This window comes from Catharus ustulatus, chromosome 28 (assembly GCF_009819885.2).
Source record: "Catharus ustulatus isolate bCatUst1 chromosome 28, bCatUst1.pri.v2, whole genome shotgun sequence".
Classification (NCBI taxonomy): Eukaryota; Metazoa; Chordata; class Aves; order Passeriformes; family Turdidae; genus Catharus; species Catharus ustulatus.
This window is the reverse complement of record NC_046248.1, coordinates 1,136,061-1,155,152: the sequence shown is the minus strand read 5'-3', so window position 1 is coordinate 1,155,152 and position 19,092 is coordinate 1,136,061. Positions and strand designations below refer to the sequence as shown.

The 19,092-nt window shown below is 49.0% G+C and overlaps 1 protein-coding gene and 1 long non-coding RNA gene across 5 annotated transcripts in view; one reads left to right on the top strand and one right to left on the bottom strand.

Annotated features, from left to right (window-relative positions):
- The window catches only part of KIRREL3 (kirre like nephrin family adhesion molecule 3), a 359,049-nt gene that overhangs the window by 81,677 nt on the left and 258,280 nt on the right, over positions 1-19,092 (bottom strand). For all 3 annotated transcript variants that reach the window (XM_033081525.1, XM_033081526.1, XM_033081527.1), the window contains 2 exons: positions 18,726-18,875; positions 16,746-16,895 (listed from right to left, as the gene is read on the bottom strand). In XM_033081525.1, the coding sequence (XP_032937416.1) occupies positions 16,746-16,895; positions 18,726-18,875 (300 nt within the window). The remainder of the gene's footprint in view (positions 1-16,745; positions 16,896-18,725; positions 18,876-19,092) is intronic.
- On the top strand, positions 6,319-12,058 carry LOC117008026. 2 transcript variants are annotated; one of them, XR_004420240.1, is made up of 3 exons: positions 6,319-6,765; positions 9,962-10,152; positions 11,525-12,058. It is a non-coding gene; the product is annotated as an uncharacterized LOC117008026 (long non-coding RNA). The 2 variants fall into 2 exon arrangements; XR_004420239.1 differs by having other exon boundaries at positions 11,522-12,058.

Here is a 19,092-nt window from a genome sequence, read left to right as displayed (position 1 = left end):
CTTTCCTCCCCCCTGCCCCATGCAATCCTACTGTGGATCCTTGTGATGCCCTGGGACCACCCAACGTGCTTTGGAGGAGTTGCACAGCTCAGCCTCTGCAGCAGGGACAGGCAGGAATTTGCGCCAACCTGCCCAGATTGCCAAAAAAATGGAGCAGCCTCAGGAATTAGGCAGAAAAGTATCAACAAGCAGGAAACCTCAGCGATGGAGTGGGAGCTGTCCTGACATGGTCCTTTCTGCAAAGACAGGGTTGGGAGATTCGAGGAGTAATTAAACACAGCTACTGAAAGCTGGCCTTAAAGGATTTAATCTCTGAAATCCAGCTCTAATTACGGGGCTGCTCCAATTCTGACCCTGAACTGATGCGCTATTTTTTAATCGAGTTATTTCTTCCAAGCAGAGCCGTCTCCAGGGGCTCGCCTGGGCAGCAGCGTTAGCTCGCAGCTGGGAATGGGCTAACTAGGCCAGCACTGCGGGAATTCTCTGGGATTGCTTTTTTCTGCACGTCTCAGTATCATTCCAGCAGGGAACACCCGCAGACAGGAACCTGTGAGCAGCACACGTGTGTGTGAGAGGAGCGGGAGGAGCAGGTGAGGCATGGGGCTCACGGTGCCCCTGTGTCCAGAGGGATGCTGCTCTGAGGGAGGGGTGCTAAACCTGGAGCAGGATGTTCATTTGAGAGCACCATGCTGATCTGAGAGTGGGATGCTGATCTGAGAGTGGGATGCTGATCTGAGAGTCGCATACCAATCTCAGACTCGCATGCTAATCTAAATCTGGGATGTTAAATCAGGAGCAGGATGTTAATTTTAGAGAGGGATGCTAATCCAAGACCAGGGATGATAATCCAAGAGCAGGATGCCAGTGTGAGAGCACGATGTTAATTTTAGGGTGAGATATCAATCTGAGATCAGGATGTTAATCTGAGAGCAGGATACTAATCTGAGAGTGGGATGTTCCATTGAGAGCAGGATGTTAATCCTGCACAGAGATGCCCATTTCCCAACCTGCAGTGCCATCCCTGAAACAAAAGAAATCCCTTGAAGCACATCCCTGTGGTTCAGCTGCTGTTGCTGTGTGTGGATGGATAGACCATCACCTCCATCCCGAGCTGGCCTGGAGCAGGATGTGCTGCATCCTGCTGTGCTGTCACCATGGCTCCCACCTCTCTAATCAGGGCTTCTCACTCCCAGACAGAGCTGCTGACCTTGATCCCTTCCAGTTCGAGGCCCCTCCATGGCAAAGTGAGTCAATTAAGACCTGGTTCACAGAGAGGGCTAAAAACAAGGAGGGAGGAAAAAAGAAGTGCCCAACAACAACAAAAATCCGCACTCCTGAGAACAATTTCCTTCTATGGATTTTTAAGACCAACGGCTGGAGAATCACTTTCTCGTTTCTGTGCTGTCTCTCCAGTCAATAAATAAGAGGGGAATAAAGGATTTCAGAGAAAATAGAATGCAGTCAAAAGGTAAATTGTGGTCTTAAAAGCCCCTAAGAGACTGTCACCGACTTTGAAATGTTTCCTAGTTTGAGACCATTTCTTCCTGACTACATGGTTTCCGCTTCTTTATTTGCATCTCTGGGAGGTAATCTTTAAAACTGATTTTCCCCTGGTTGCATTTCATTGGCAAAGAAACTAAACAGGCTGCTGCATTACAGTAATAACATCAACACTGCAGCCACCTTCGCCTTAATTATTTCTCTGTCTTGCCAACAGAACCAGTTAAACGAGATTTATATTTGGGTGGGGAGGAGGGGGGTGAAGTGGCAAGTGTGTGGATGGGTGAGATAACCTGGAAAAACCGATTTCTCCCTTGTTATATGTCACCAGCAGTAAAAAAACATAAAATAATAATAAAAAATACACGAGGTAAAAGGTTTGGGCCATTTAAGTAATAATAATGTCAGCATTTCACCTGTCTCTTGCTTAATTATTTCCTTCTCTCAGCTCTGCCACCTGAACCAGTTTAGATAAGATTTCAGTGTGGATAAAGAGGAAGAACCTGTATTCTCCAAAGCAGATAAGCTGCTTTTTCCAGTCAAAAGGAAGAGAATACGTCACTAAAGCCTTCCCGCTGCCTACTCCAGATTTATCAACAGCCTCTTAGCAAAAGTCTGGCCACTAAAAGCTTGTGAAGTTTTGCAAAATACTGCCAGATAAGAGAGAAGCACTTGTAAAGACAAGAAAGAGGCTGGATGTGAAAAGTAGCTTGTCACAACCGTGTCCAGCCAACACACGCTCAAGGTCACCCCAAAAAGCTGCAGGGAGGGGGAAAGCTGTGTTTGAAGAGAGTCCTCAGGCTCTGTGGAGGTCTCCTTGCACATGCAGGATGACCAGGCTGCCTTCTAAACATGTTTGAAAGTCAACTTCCAGACCTCCTGCTTTGTCCTTTTAGGTCTTCCTCCTTTCCAAGACATCCACATCCACCTCTGTTCTAAAGCAAGGGGCTTTAGAACAGCGCTGACTTGCCAGGAAAATAGCTGGATGGAACATAAGCCCATAGAATCATAGAATCCCAGAATGGTTTGAGCTGGAAGGGACCTTAAAGATCACCTTGTTCCAACCCCCTGACTTGGGCAGGGACACCTTCTGTTGTTCCAGAAAATCCCACTGCCACCATCCCCCCCGTCCACTTTCACCGTAACTACAGCTTTGCTCTTCCATCTGCTTCTCTCTCTTTACTGACATCACAGATATGACAGAATCTCAGAATCCCACCCTGGTTTGGATTGGGAAGAACCTTAAAACTCATCCAGTTCTGCCCCCTGCCATGGGCAAGGATACCTTCTGCCAAACCAAGTTACTCCAGGCCCCATCCAATCTGACCTTGAACACTTCCAGGGATGGGGCAAGCACAGCTGCTCTGGGAAATCCTCACAAGGAAGAATTTCTTCCCAATATCCAACCCAAATCTCTGAGTTTAAAGCCATTCCCCCTTGGAGCCTTTGCAGGCAGGGAGAGGAGGTGGGACCCTCGTGCTGCAGGGCTGAGGGCCCTGGTGGGTTGGGATTCCCACCTGTTGGGAAGGATAAGGATTTGACAGGAAGGTTTCACAGATATGTATGTGTAACAGAGAGATCTTTGAATGTAGAATCTGAAGAAGGAATAGAAATTATAGCAAATTTTGATACAGAAGAAAAGAGTTGCTGAGCCAGTTTTACTAGATAACTAAGAAGCCAAAGGGCAAAACGAGTTGGAAGGGGTTTTTATAAATCCACCTCAAACAGAAGATGTTTTTACCAAGCAAAAAGATTTTCACAGGCAAATGAAACCAAAACACTATTGCAAGTAGAAAGAAAGATCTCAAAATTTTCCACTGAAAGAAAACTGAAAAACAACTTCTAGCTTAAACTGTAACACACTAACTTTTAGTGATTGGAAAATAGTAACATGAATACGGCAATGTTAGTAGTTGTGATAGGCTATAGGTAATACTAATATTGATTGGTTGTCATGTTTGAAGATGCTCTGCAATGAAAAGTACAGTAATTTCACTATTACAAGCTGCACCTGATTATAAGCCACACGTCTGGGTGTCGGCAGCGTTTCATTCTTTGTCCATATATAAGCTGCACCGGATTATAAACTGCACTTTCATTCGCAGTGAGGATCCACTTTCACAAAGTTGCCAATTAGTAACAGAATCACAGGATCGTGGGGTTTACTGGCTCGGCTCGGAGCTGCTGCGGGCTCACACTTCCGGGTTGGCAAATTTCTGAACTTCATCCATATATAAGCTGCACCTGATTATAAGCCGCACTTCTGGGTTCAGACCAAAATTTTAGTCAAAAGGATGCGGCTTATAATCGTGAAATTACTGTACATCATGCATTGTAACCAGAACTAGAGTCGGCTTCAGACAAACCCACAGCTGATGCTGAAAAAGCTGTGGGCTGGGCTCTTGTCACCCAGGACCCGTGAATTGCTGCATCAGCTGAATAAAATAAACACATTTTAAAGAGCCACCTAAAGTCCCGCATCCCTCATTTCAACTCTTACACCCGTCTCTGGGTGCCTGTGCCCGCTGCTCCCACTGCTTCCAGCCAAACCCTGCCAAGCCACGTGTAGCGCCGCTGCCAAGGCTGCTGGCACTGCAGATGGGCCTCGAGGCCTGTGTGCAAACATTGCCCCACACCTCCAGGCAGCTGCGAAGGCGCGGCGGGCGCTGGAACCCATCCATGCACAGGAGAGGGCTGCGCTGAGCGGGAGCTGCTGCCGCAGAGGATGAGACGCTCTTGGCTGCTCTGCACCGCACGACAGCTCTGCTGCTGCAGAGAAGCGTTTTAAAAGGGAGAGAAGCAGCTCCCCAGTACAAAGCCAAGAGTTTTTCCTCTGCTTGTACTGCAGAGTTTACTTTTATTATACAATTTTCACCCTTCATGGCTCAGATGTTTTGGCTGCGTTTCATTGCTGACCCACAGGCCAATCCTCAAAGCAGTATTTGCTCAGGGTTTTGCGTGTGTGTGGCTTTAAAGTTCTTTCTTTTTTTTTTTGAAATAAATTCAGTGGGGGAAAAACTTTTTTTTTCTTGATTTATAACAGGCAGGGCAGTGATGATGGATTTTTGTGCCGGAAGGCAGGAGAGCAGGAGGTGAGGAGGGTGAACCTGAGGAACCTGGGATAGTGGAAGGTGTCCCTGCCCTGGCAGAAGGCTGAAATGAGGTCACCTTTAGGGCGCCTTCCAACCCAAACCATTGTGAATTCTGTGACTCTGTGTTGCTTCCTGGGCTGGGATCTCTGCAGGGCAGAGCAAAGCCCTTGCTGCAGGAATGATGCTGACCCATGCTGTCCCATGAGGGCTGAGAAACTTCCCCCAGGAGTCACCTCCCAGCTCTGTGCTCTCCTTTTCCCCCCAAACCTGGAAGCTACGTGGCTGCTCTGCTGCATCCAGCATTGGGGCTGGATTTGGCCCCGTGGCTCTTCCCACACACCCACCCTGCTGCTGTTTTTTCTTCTGAGCTCCTCCAGCTTCCCTTCCCCGGCCTTGCCTTCCCACCCTGCCTCATGCCTGATTATATTGGGTCTGCATGTGTAAGTACAGCCTCCTGCCATCCTAATCATCCAAAGTGGCTATTTGAATAACAGTTGTTGGTGCCTGTAGCTTCCTGTAATTTTCCAAAGGAAACAAATCCATGCAGACTGCAATTTTGTGCCTATGAATTTTGAATGAATGTCTCTGAGAGCCTCGATTTCTCTTTGCCTTCCGTCCTCCCCTCCCCTCGCCTGCCTCCCAGGCCCAGCTGAGCCAGAGGCTGCCACCAAAGGGGCATAACTGAGGGGCTCCTTCCAGATGGTGGATTTTGGGCTGGGAAGGCTTCATCCCTCCCAGGACAGGCACCAAAACACAGTAGCATGGGCAGAGCTTGCTGGGGGACAGCTGAGTTGCATCCAGCCCATGGGAGCAGATTTGCTCCACAGCAGGACAAAGCAGAGCATGGACAAAGCATCATTGGGGTAACAGGTGTCAGGATTTTTCCTTGTGTTGCTGCCTCCAAAGTAATTTTGGGAGGTCCCTGACTACCCAGCTCTGATGGTACCCATACTTTGGGGCTGTTCCTGCTGGCCAAGCACTTCACCTTCTAACTCAGAGCAGCTGGAGGACATTTCTCCTCAGGAGCTGATCTTCCTGATGGCATCTGTCCCTATTTATTGTGGAATAATGGAATACTTTGGATTGGAAGGGATCTTAAATCTCTTCTGTTCCACTCCCTTGCCATGGGCAGGGACACCTTCCACTATCCCAGGTTGCTCCAGGCCCTGTCCAACCTGGCCTTGGACACTTCCAGGGATTGGGAAGCTTCTGTGGGCAACCTATGCCAAGGGCTCCCCACCCACACAGAAAAGAATGTCTTCCTAGTATCCAACCCAAACCTGCTCTGTTTTATTTGAAAATCATTATAACCTTCTCCCTCTCAAGTTTCCCCTTCTGTTCCTCTGTGTCATTTTACGACACTGAGGGTTCTCCTTTTTTTATCACATTGTTGCTTTTAAAGTGTTTTTATCACCTGGTTTTATTACAAAATTACCGTAGAGCACCCCAAGTGCTGTAGGAGTGAGGAGAGAGAGTGGCTCTGGAAATGCAACAACTCTTTCCTGAACAGCTTGCAGCCTCGCCAGGAATGGGGTTGTGATTTGGTGATGGATGGAGTGCTTGTTATCCAGAATATTTTTATCCATACATGTATAAAGCACTTTGGGATCCCAGCGGATACAAGGCACTATATAAATGTAAATCATTATCATTATCATTAAATACCTTCTGTATCTTTAAAACCTACCAGTTGGAATCAGATACGTACGGGGCAGCTGCTCTCTGGGTTTTGTTGGGGAACCAAATGTGAGAGCTGTGATTTTTGTCTTTGTTAGCAATTAAATGGGATCTCATGAAAGACTCTCATTTTTCCATCGCAATTTTTTCATGCTGCCACTGATTTGAAAGTCACTTCTCACCCACTAGGAGAAATCTCTGCAGAATTCCCTAGCAACAACCTGAATAAAGAAACAGCCACCTCGGGTATGAGGATGTTCCCGGGATTATCCGAACCCACCGCAGCGCCGTGAGGACGAGGAGAAGATCCACGGGGTCACGGGGAGGAGAGTTCAGCTCCTCCATGATTTATGGCTCAGTGGAGATTACAGACACTTGTCTCCACAAGTGTGACTCTGCAGTGTTTCTGCTTGGCCGCTGCCCAACCCCGGGGATGAGTGACTGCGCCCAGCTCCTGGATGCCCTCCTGTCGCAGCCGGAGCCGCAGCGAGTGCAGGTGATAGCATAGGGCTGAAAATGTTTCTAAAATCATGGGAGTTATATACAATAGATTCAGGGGGTGGAAAGAAAGGTTGGGTCTAGTAGGGTTGGGAAAGGAAACCAGGCCCTGGGAACAAATGTTGAGCTTTGTCCTTATTGAATCATGCGAAACTGCACCTGCGTAATCATCATGTGATAAATAATATGATTGTTAAATGTAGTAATTGCTTGGTAAATTGAATATATTATTGTTTGATCATAATAAGAATAATGAGAAGTGATGTAATCAAAACAAGAATCAGGAGAAAGGGGATTTTGGGGAACTGATGAAAATCACAAGAATCCGTGCTTGGATAAGATCAATGTATACAATAGAACAATATGGGTTTAGTAATTATTATATAGTTACATAATGACAAGGGTATAAAAATATGTCCCTCTCAAATCCATGTAGGAGTCAGATTTGGGTTTGTACCCTGACTCCCAGAGCTCTTCAATAAAAGCACCTGCACATAATCATCCTGTGATTATGTGTTTCTATGCTAACCCAGCGATCATATCCATGACCCAAAAGCTCCTGTTCCTGCCTCACCCTGCTCCTTTTTCCTGCTCTTTAAGGGAGGGATTTGAGCCTGAGGGACCTGAAGGATTGTACATGGAAGTTTTGGCACCACAGAAATGACCCCAGGCCATGTGTGTTTCCATTAAAGCCAGAAATGACTGGATTCCCTTTCTGCCCATAGGACAAGCCAAGCTGGCAGCACTCTGAGAGCCCCTGCCCCGATTTTCCTCTCCTGTTTGGTTGCTAAAGCCTGTCTTCTTTCCTGCACTTCCAGGAAAGCCACCAAGTGGCAGCTACTGACAGCTTGTCCCTGTGGGAATTCATCTCCAGCTGCATTATTCTAGAGTTGTAAAACCCTGGAGTGGTTTGGGTTGGAGGGGACCTTAGAGATAATCTCATTCCACCTCCATGCCATGGGCAGGGACACATTCCACCAGACCAGGTTGCTTCAAGCCCTGTCCAACCTAGCTTTAAATCTCATGTTTGGCAGCCAGGAGCCTGGTCTAAGATAAAAGTGCACTTTTCAGTGCATTTTTTTAATCCTTCTGATGCTCCATTGGCATTTCTCAAAGGGAGGTGACTGATGCAGGGTCAGGCTACACTCAGAACGTAGTGAAGGGCAGGTCCTGGCCCCAGAGACAGGGGATCAGTTGTTCTGAGCCCCCAGGGGACCATCATCAACAGTATTTCATTTCCCCTTGTCATGACAACCAAGGGGATGGATTTGGAAACCTTGGATGTGTCACAGGTCTGAGCCCTGGCCTTTAAACCCTGCTAACCTGTAAGCAGTGGCTTGCAAAGGTTTTGCAATATTTAGTTAATGGAACAAGGTTTTTCCTAGCTCTTTATTTTTTTCCATTTTTTTCATTCTATTTTCTCCAGCCTCTCAGGAGCTGCAGCCTCCTGCTGCCCAGGGGAAATCTTCCATTTAGCTACATTTTCCTTTCTCATTTCATGCTGTAATGGGGATTCATCATAGGTGTTAAATCCATAATTTGCCATGAATCCCTTGTCTCTCTCTGTGGAGGTCAGAGTTGAGTTTAAAGGAACCTGATATTGTGGCTGCTTCTGGGGGAGAGTGCCAGCCCAATTCCCTGGAGCAGGAGGAGGCTGGAGAGTCCTGGGGGGATCATCCAATGCCATGTCCATGCTTTCCACCTCTCTTTGCCCACTGAAGGGGGCAAATCTGAGCACATCAGGCTCACCTTTAAAGAAAAAGAAAAAAGAAAAAAGTACTAGCCCCTTCCAGAGGGTCATTTTTCAATCTTCACATGTGAGAAATATCCTGAGGCAGGAGAGGTTATTCTCCTGTTAATTACCAAGAACACCCACAGGTCACTCATTAAGACATGACTGTGTAGTTTTACAGCCTACTTGGAACCAAAAGGAATATCACAGCTCCAAACCCATCCCAGTGCTCCTGCTGGATGGGAGGCTGGCATCCATCAAGCTGACAGGGGCACCAAAAGCGAGGGGCAGCAGGAATGCACTGTGATGGATGTGTAACAGAGATCCAGCACAGGGCTCCCAACCCTTCCTTCACCACGAGATGAGAGATGCTGGCTGAGCTGGGAGATGCTGGGAGCTGGGAGATGCTGGGAGCTGAGAGATGCTGGCTAAGCTGGGAGATGCTGGGAGGTGCTGGGAGATGCTGGGAGCTGGGAGGTGCTGGCTGAGCTGGGAGATGGGAAATGCTGGCAGCTCTGCTGGGGGGTCTGAACCATGCGGTGGATGTCAGAGAAGCTCAGGCACAGTGGGGCAAGGCTGGGCAGCACTTCACGGAGCAGGGAAATGCAAGACAAGCAAAAAGGGCCGGCCAAGCTCCTGGAACCAAGGAAACAACATTCCTTCACGCCGGGCAAGGGCAGAGGGCTGGGGTGCCTTCAGGCAGCCTCTCGCAGAGCGGCTCCTCCGCTCCGGCCGGTCCTGCCCTGCCGAGCCGCCGGTCCATTTGTCACCCGGGCGATCGATGGCAAAGCGGGGGCTGTCGCTCAGGTGATGTCACGCTCCGAGAGCCTCGTTCTTCTGTGGCGGCTGACAAGGGGAGAGGCGGTCAATACTTGTGTCAGGTCACTAACAACCCACCGGGCTCCCGGCGCTGCCATCGGCATCGCAGCTGGGAGAGGCACAAAAGGCGCCGCTGTGAGCGCAGATGCAGATGCAGAGGAGCACGGGCAGGATGCAGATGGGGGAGCTGGGTCTTGATTGGCAAGAGGCAGAATCGTGCGTAGGAGTGAAAGCAAAGCGGGGTTTGCTCGTGCGGGGGGTCTGGCTGGTGCAGGATGAGAGGTGTCAGCGAGTCAAAAGCGCATGAAGCACGATAATGCTCGCTGTCCTGGCATCCCAGGGAGCTGGAGGTGCTGGGTGCAGCCGAGGGAAAGGCTGGTGTGATGTGGAGGGAACCGCTGCCCCCCAGATGGTTTGTGCAGAGTGGGGGATTGCAGAGAGATGCAGAGGGGGTGCAGACACAGGAACGAGTGATGGGCACAGCAGCAGAGGACACACACAAACACATCGTTTCACAGCACCCTCGGAGTAACGGGGGGCCAGGGCAGGGGCACAGCCAGCACGAGGGGCTGGGAAGAGACAAAGGGATGACTAAAAATTGGAAAGGTTTTTTTATCAGCCCTCTGTGCTTTACATCCATCAGGTCAGCCCAGCCCAGCAGACTGCAGAGAGAAGCCAAATGCTTCGTGTTCGATAAAACCACGGGTCAGAACCACGATGCCCTCCCTGCATCGAGACAAGGAATCACAGATTGGTGCAGGAACACGAACATTAATCATTTCTATCCGTGTCTCTTCCTATTTACTCTGTGGTACTTCAGTCTCCAGTGTGCAGGTAGGAGTGCTGGTGTGGCTCTGAGGGCTTAGGGAAGGGAAGCTTTGATGGGAGAGCCAGCATCAGTCAACCCCAGGGCCCAGGGCATTAAGAAAATACAAAGTTTGTAAGAACTGTGTGAGTCCATCTGGATCAGGGTTTGAGGGAGCAAAGGCAGCATCTGCTTAGTGCCATCCTGGCCCTGCTGAGCTTTCCCTGATGTGGGTGAACACCAGCCCCTGCTCAGACACAGCCCTGTCCTGTGGGGAGGGACATGGACCTGCCAGGGTGGGCACAAAGAGGCCATGGAGATGCTCCAAGGGCTGGAACCCCTCTGCTCTGGGGCCAGGCTGGGAGAGCTGCGGGTGCTCGACTGGAGATCTCTGGGGAGATCTCTGAGCCCCTGCCAGTGTTTAAAGAGGCTCCAAGAGAGCTGGAGAGGGATTTTGGACAAGGGATGAAGGGACAGGACACAGGGAATTGTTTCCCATTGCCAGAGGGCAGGGATGGATGGGATATTGGGAAGGAATTGTTCCCTGTGAGGGTGGGCAGGCCCTGGCACAGGGTGCCCAGAGCAGCTGTGGTTGCCCCTGGATCCCTGGCAGTGTTCAAGGCCAGGTTGGACAGGGCTTGGAGCAACCTGGGACAGTGGAAGAGCAGGGAAGCAGAGCTAAAGGATCTTTTATAACCATTCCGAGCCAAAGTATTCCATGGTTCTATCATATTTATAATTTTTAATGTCTGTAAGATGAAACAAACTCCTTCCTTAGCTTTCTTCCCCCCATGTTTGTACGACTGTGGTCATTACTCCTCTGCTATGACCCTGGCAGGGCCTGAGGTGGGTGGCTCTGTCCCACAGAGTTTCATCCTAGCACCTAGCACCCACTAGCAACCCAGATGTACTTACTGGGGATGTAAAGATGTCATTTTGCTTTCTCCCTCAAAGTAAGGAGAGCAGAGCTCATGCAGATGCTGCCTTCCCATCTCCTTCTCTTCCTCCTCACAGACAGGATGCAAACCCCTGCAGAATGGGGGAAGCAGCACTTCCCAACGCTCAGGTGAAACCCACCTTGGGAGGATATCTCAAGACCCATTTTTTTAGCCCACAGTCCCTCTCTGTGGTCTGTCTCCCAGCTCTAGATGGCTCAAGGCAGTGGCTCCTTTCACCTTGGAGCCCCTGGGTTTGCCTGGCAGGAATGGTCAATCCCATGGAGATGCCTTCCCACCCCAGAGCCACCCAGGGACATGAGCAAGGAAACCCGGCCACCCTCTGCTATCAAAAGGAGTTGGCTCAGAGAGCTGTAAACTTAAGCTGCTCAGACATGACATCAAATATTTAGGTTATTTGGGATTTGCACTCGATTGTTTGATGTTTCTCTTTCATTCCCAGTAGAGCCAGTTGCTGTTTTGCCACTGAAAATATTCCCAGCAGAAAATGCAGCTTTGTGAAGACCCAGAGTTGTTCAAGGAGAAGAGACTGTCTGGAAGAAAATGATCACATTTTCATCACTTCTTTTTTTTTTTTTTTTGTTCTGAATTGACATCCCAGCTCTACATGCTCTGAATTTTGCATTCAGAGAATTGAATTCTATTAAAAAGTGTGGAAAAAGGGCTCCAAGCTGAACTGTTTCTGGATTTGAAACATCACCTCCTCATATTTTCTCCTTGCAGCTCAGAATTACAAACAAATGTTGAGAAAAGGCCTTACCCAGGACATAACCTCTTTATTTCCTGATCAAACTCCACTAAAGAGCTTGAAAGCTGGGAACTGCAGATGTCTCAAGCTGCCAACCATCATTTTGGTAATGGGTAAGCTTATTCTGCTCTGCAGGAGAGGACTGGAAAGACTTGGCAAGAAAGAGGATTGGAATAAAATAAAAAAGAAATAAAATAAAAAGAAGAAAATGGCCGTGATTGAATGTGGATGCACTTGACACCCCAGTGACCCTCCTCCTGTCCCTGCCTTGTGCAAGAGAGACAGGAGCTCTCACTTCAAATTAACTTAATCTGTAGAGTTAAATAATTCATGTTGATTTAAGAAAGCTTTATTCCTAATGGGACACACGTGAAGATAGAGTTAATATTAGAAGAGGCCGTGGAGGGGAAGAGAGAGAGAATTAGACTATAAAAGGTGAAGGTACAAGTTAATTGCCTATCAATTATTCACCTTAAGTCTCTGGAAGCAGCACCCCTGCCCCCCTCCTCACACCCTCATATTCCCTTTTTCTGCTTGTGGCCAATCTCCCACTGGCACCTCTGGGACCGACATTTTCCCTGTGCCAGGCAAGTGCTGCCTGGGAGCCTCCTGGGACAGCCTGAGGTGATGTGGCCGAGCTGGAGGTGCCCATTTCTGGGAGGACAGACCAGGACAGCCTTGGGATGCCCCTGCCAAGCTGCCAGGAAGGAAAGGAGCCATTTCATCATCCATCTGCTTCATTGTCCTGGTTCCTCCATCCTCCAGGCACAGCGGGTACTGCCAGCCCTACGCAGGCCGAAGTGTCACCGCAGGCCAAGGTGTCACTACAGGCCGAGGTGTCACCACAGGCCAAGGTGTCACTACAGGCTGAGATGCCACTACAGGCCAAGGTGTCACCATAGGCTGAGGTGTCACTACAGGACAAGGCGTAACCCAGGCCGAGATGTCACTGCAGGCCAAGGTGTCACTGCAGGCCAAGATGTCACTGCAGGCTGTCACTGCAGGCCAAGGCATAACCCAGGCCAAGGTGTCACCACAGGCCAAGGTGTCACCACAGGCCGAGATGTCACCGCAGGCCGAGATGTCACTGCAGGCCAAGGTGTCACTGCAGGCTGAGATGTCACCGCACTGTGACCACGTCGGCACCGCGAGCTGGGGCTCTCCTCTCCCTCCTCTCTCCCTCCCAGGAAAACCAAAGCTCTCTTCAAAGTTTCTCCTCGCTTGGCTGCCTCCGAGATCTGGGAACTCAACACTAATTAACGTGTCTGCAAATCCCAGCTCGGCTGCCGGGGCCTCCAATTCCTTCACGGTCCCGCGAGTGCAGAAGGATCCACGAGCGAGCCCTCTGGCTCCTGAAGCTACACGGCTGGCAGATGCATATTTTAACAACACACATCTGTTGGCAATATAATCTCTTGTATTTGCCCTCCCTGCTCTGAGCTTTGATGGAAGACCGGAGGGAACTCTCCAGTGGTTACAGCCGAAGTGTTTGCTTTGCAATTTTGCTCGATTGCAGCCTGATTTTATTTTTAAATTTCTCCAAGTTCTAATCAGGCTCTTACTTTATTTAATTAATACCCTGGCTTAGTTAAATAGATCATAAATTAAGCAGCCCTGCCATTAGAGATGTACCAGGTAGCAAATAGCCCTCCAGTGGTTTCCCAGAGCCTGCCTGGCTTGGGCTCCCCTGCCAAACTGCCTTGACATTTTTTGCTTGCAGAAAATCTGAATATCTCCATATGTCCCAAATCCCATCTCATCAGATTTATCAACCTTCTTTCCTTGGGGCAGATATCCTGACAAGATTGAGCAGTGACTCCTTCCCCAGAGAGTTTGGGCAATGGTAGGAGGGAAGGTGAGGGAGGCCTGGAGAAGGGGAACCCTCCAGCTTTAGGATGCATTAACAACATTTCCCAGCAACATTTCTCCCTGGAACTCCCAAAGAAAAGATTTTCCCTGATGCTGATGACATCAATAGGCTCGTCTGTTTGAGTGTTTGGACTTCCAAGGCTATGGAATGATCTGTTCCACTACATTTAACCATGTAGATTTGAAAACAAAGTGACAAAACCTTAAATATTTAATTAAAATATGGTGTAGCTCTGCAGCTGAGCAGGGAAGTAGGAGGCATCAGCCCCATAAAGCTGTTGTCATACATGAATGACAGCAGTTGGAGCCTGAATCGGGAGGCATTAGGGGATTTCTTGATACCAAGGAAGTGGAAAACTGGCAAGGACAGACAAAGCAGCACCAACCATACAAAAAACCAGGCAGGGTTGTTTTTCCAGAGACAAGGCTGAGGATGATAGAGCAGGATAGAGTTCCCCAGAACTGCCTCTAACACCCAGCTGGCCAAAGAGCCCTTGATTCACTGAGAAACCAGCAGCAGATGTTGGGGTCCCAGCCACCAGAGCCCCCAGCCACCAGAGCCTCTCAGCTCTTCCTCTGCTGTGATCCTTGAGAGCTGCATGGTTTGCACCCACCTCCAGAGATGCCTTGGGCATCTTCTCCTGCCCAGGGGAAATCTGCAGCCTCAGGTGAAGCTGGGCAGACTGGGATGAAGGAACTCCCCCCAGGCATCTTCCTGTAAGTGGCTCAGACAGCCTGGCTCATCCCTTCCCAGCCCAGGGAGATGGAATCTGAGAGATCCAGCTCCCTCCAGACACAGCTGCTTAGCTCACTACTCCAGCAGGCTCACACACTGCGTGCTAAGAGCAGAGATGCCTGCACAGCTGGTGGTACTGCACATCTGGAGGCACCAGAAATGTCTCTCCCCTTTCACAGACATGTTACCCCGTCACATGGTGAGTTCAGCCTGACAGGCTGCACATTGTCCCCAGCTGCCAGAAACACAGGGGCTTAAGGCTTCTACTCTTCATGTGCCACTTCTGTCCCTCCACTGGGGTCAGAACACAGAGCACAGATCCCACAGCAGCCCCTGCCCTCGCTGCCAGCACAGGACACCCCATGCCAAAGGAACAGTGAGAGCTGCTGATCAACCCCCTGCAAAGGCAGGGTCATCACTCCTACCTTCCCAACCAGCCTAAAATAGAACCACACAATTTCCTGAGCTGTGAGGGACCCACAGGGATCATTGAGTGCAACCCCAGGCCCTGCACAGACACCCCAACAATCCCATCCGGTGCATCCACAAGAGTGTTGTGCAAATGCTCCTGGAGCTCTGGCAGCCCTGGGGCCATGAGCAGTTTCCCCCCTCAGAACATCTGCATAAACACCCCTGAAGTTAAAGATGAGCTTTCAGTGGGTTGCAAACCCACACTGGCGGATCGATTTGGCCTAAATTGAACATGCTGTAACTTTAATTTTCTTAAAAGGAAAAACACTCTGCAAATATAAGTTGCTGAACATCTTAGGTAAATGTACCAATTAGCAACTACCATGTATATCCACATAAACATTAACTACCATCTATTCAACACATTCCATAACCCCAAAGATAATAACGATTTCCTTTTGATCCATAAAAACATCTCTCTGCTCAATCAACGCTTCGCAGCAGCTCTGACGTACGCCCTGGGACTAAATTAGTTTTGAAATCTTTAGCTCTAATTAAATAACATTATTTCTTTTGTCTGGCTCCCGCAATGTATTCTGCTTTCACAACAGAAGGAGGGAGCCCAGGCGAAGGAGGGGTTGTCGGTGAGCAAGACAACGTTCCCCTTTCCCATTCATTTCCAGGATTATTTCATGTATGGGCACATGTCAGAGCTCTGAGCTGCTGCCAAGGGTTGATTGAGCAGAAGGAGGAATCAAAAGAAAATCATCATTATCGTCAGGGTCAGGGAAGGAAGAGATGGCAGCTGTGAAAGTTTGGGAGTAGGGAACGTTGTAGGGTTGTGGAGGGAGGAAAACAAATGCAGGGGAAATTGCACACCAGGAATTTGAACTCATTTTCATAGTGCAGACTCCAGTGAGGTGCATCTTCAACCACAGCTGGTACCTTAATTCACTTCTTTTGGGTGCTTAAAACTAATCAGTATTGATCTGACTAAAAGCACTGAAGTTCTTGATTTGGATATTTTTAAAAGGTTTTTTTTTCCTCCCTAGAAACTAACCAGGAATAAAAACAACAAGGAAAAAAGAAATCCAATCTTCAATTTAAACAAACCTAAATATATGAATGGTTTCGCTTTGAGGGCTGAATAATCAGGATGAATCTGGGAGTAACAATACAGACTGGGTTTTGTCCAAGCTGTTCAAGAAAAATACTATTTTCATTAAGTTCTCTGAAGCCATGTCCATGCCGGGAAGCCTCGCTGACGTGCCTGCCTTTTCCCAGCACTCCTGTGGGGAGAGCCTCCCTCCCACTCTGCCAGATGGCCAACAAAGCTCTCCAGCTCTGCCAGTGCTCCCCACCCATCTCCCACACAAAAAGGTCCTCTACATGACTTTGGGAGCCACTTCCAGTTTGCAGTACTAGGTAATATCCTCTTGTGCTGCTCACGGGAAAGATAAATTACTGAGAAATGGAGGGTGATAAAATACTAGTATGTAGATTGTTTAAAAATACTGCAATAATATGAAACCAGCCTTTCCTCACGGGGTGGAGTCGTGTAGGCAGGGTAACACATAAGTGATGACACTGACACTCTTCATATCCTTAAATTTATGGACAGACTCTCTTGAATTGGGGCATAAATCCATAAAGCTGAAGTGCCAAACACGTGGTGCCTGTGTTACTCCTAGATCTGTCATACTCCACCCCAGAACTGCTTCACTCCCCAAGCAGCTTCCTTTGATCCTGTTCTCTGCACTGAGCTGCTTCCCCACTGCTCTCACCACGGATTCATTCCCAGTCCTCTTGATCCAGCAACAAAACACTTTGTCAAAATGTGACCATGAGGGCAGTGAAACCCCCAGCAAATGCCCTGAGGGCGTGTGAGGAGCTGGGACTCACCCAGGACGGTCAGCCGGGCAGGTCTGGATCGGATGGCTGCTTGGATGGCCTGGCACTCGTACACGGCGTCATCCTGCAGGTCAGCTCGCAGGATTTTCAAGTGGTGCTGACCTGACAGATGGTCTCCTACGACCAGGTAGCGTGGATAACCTGCCAAAGCAAAGCATGGGTCAGCATGCAGCTGGAGCCACGAGCCCAGGGATGAGGGCAGCACAGCCCCAGCACCCCACAGCAATTCCCAGGATACAGGCAGCTTCCTCCCATCCTTGGCAGCCAGCCTGAAGAGAGATGGAGAAAGAACCTGCCAAATTCAGGAGAGAGACTGCATGTTTTGCTACAGATTCACAAAAATAGTGCTGATGAAGGAGCATTAACTGAATCCCAAGGAATCGTGGGCTCATAGAATGTTAAGTGTTGGAAGGTTTGGTTTTGACCTTAAAGATCACTGGAACCTGAGTCCCCTTGCCATGGGCAGGGACACCTCCCACTAGATTAGATTGCTCAAGGCCTTCTCCAACCTGGCTTTGAACCCTTCCAAGGCCAGGACATTCACAACCAGGCAAGAAAAACCAGGCAAGAAAAACCAGGAAACCCAGCACCTCCTGCTCCTCTGCAACCCATCCTGGAAGAGCCTCAGTTCCTGAAGTCAGCTGTGACACCCTGGGATACAATCATGATTAGCTCTGTGTAAAGCCTGGGCAGGTGTCTAGGGGCATCAGCAGCCCTGGTCAGCCTGGCTGGACACACAGGATGGACATCAAGGTGCCACCCCACTGTCTGCTGTGCCCTATGCCCTGTGTAATACAGCACTGGCACACACTCGTGCTTCTGTTGTTCCTTGAGTTATCAACAGCAGGATTTGCTCTCCTGAACCGTGAGAAGTACAAATGATGGGTTTGTTTGTATTGTGCTAATTAGACACTGGCTGAGCTGGTATCACGCGAGCTGGCAGCTCCTGTGGCTTCCAGCAGCCTTGGCTCCATTAATTGTGGAAGTCATTCACATCAGCTCCCTACTTCACTGGAGCTCTTGTTACCCAGTCGTGTTGCAAGGTCTTGCATGGAAAACTCAGCTCTCTAATAGATGCAAAAATTGTGGCTCAGAGCTTTGAAAAACAGGCGAAGCCAGGGCTGCTCACTTGGGCACAGCTGTAAATGAGCAATTATATGTATTAATAAAAAGTAGAGGGAAAGAAGAAGCAGGCACTGCACTTTAGGCAAGAGAAGGGTCCCTGGAGACCAAAAAGCATGGAGCCTCCCTTGGTTTCTGAATGCTGCCTCTTGCCTTGGGGAAAACTCTCTCAGGTCACCAGGAGCTGAGCAGTGTCACACGTGTACAAACTCTGCAGAGCCTGGGGGGACACTGCAGCTCCTGAAGCGCTCCATGTCCTCCTAGGCTGTTTCCAGCATTCTCCTTACTCATGTAAAATATTTCAGTTCCAAATTAGTGTTTTTCAGCTAAATGTACAGAATAAACTCTAAACTTCTGCAGTATTGCACCAGTCTTCACCACCTGCAATTAACCCTCAATAACAGTGTGGGTGGGGGATTAAGGAATGTGAGCTCTGAGGAATTTGGTCACCAAACTATAATTTGCCAAAAGTAAAGCTTGAGGAAGCCACAAACACTTGTCTAAAGCAAACACAGGCTTGTGGGTTGCTTCAAACTCAGGATACTTTTTGGTTCTTCTAATTTTTGAGAATATCAAAGCAGTCACTTTCAACATTTATGAAACATTTCATCTCACATTTTGGAAAGGTGACATTAGTTTCCAAGGAAATCAAACCAGGACTTTTCAAAGGGTCAGGTGACATTTGTTGGACCCAACAGTTTTTTGTTTCAGGTCAGAGTGAAACAGATTTTGGTTTATTCCAAGCATCGGTGCCTATTTTTGGGTGGATTGGAGTTGAAATGGAAAACAAATAAATGCTGGGAAAGGCGAGCTCCTGCTTTCTTTGTTTATGGAGTTGCCCTGACTTACTTGAGAGATCCCGTCCGACTCCAAGGGCCAGCCCGTCCTTGATCCAGAGCACGATGCCATTGTACTCGGGGATGGCACAGAGCAGCGTCACCGGCTGCCCCGCGATCACCACCTGGTCCTGGGGCTGCTGCGTGAACGAGGACGCCTGGCCTGCAGGGGAACAAGAGAGGAGCAGCACCCTGTCAGCTCTCCAGGGGTTTCCAACTCAATGCACTTCCTTGGGATGCAATGGTCCAGGATGCTCCTGGCATGGCACAAATGGGAAACTGAGCTCTGCAGTGCTTAATTATGTGATTGCTTAATTATATAGGATGATGGAACGGTTGGAAAGGACCTTAAAGTTCCACAGGAAACAATTCCTGCCCAA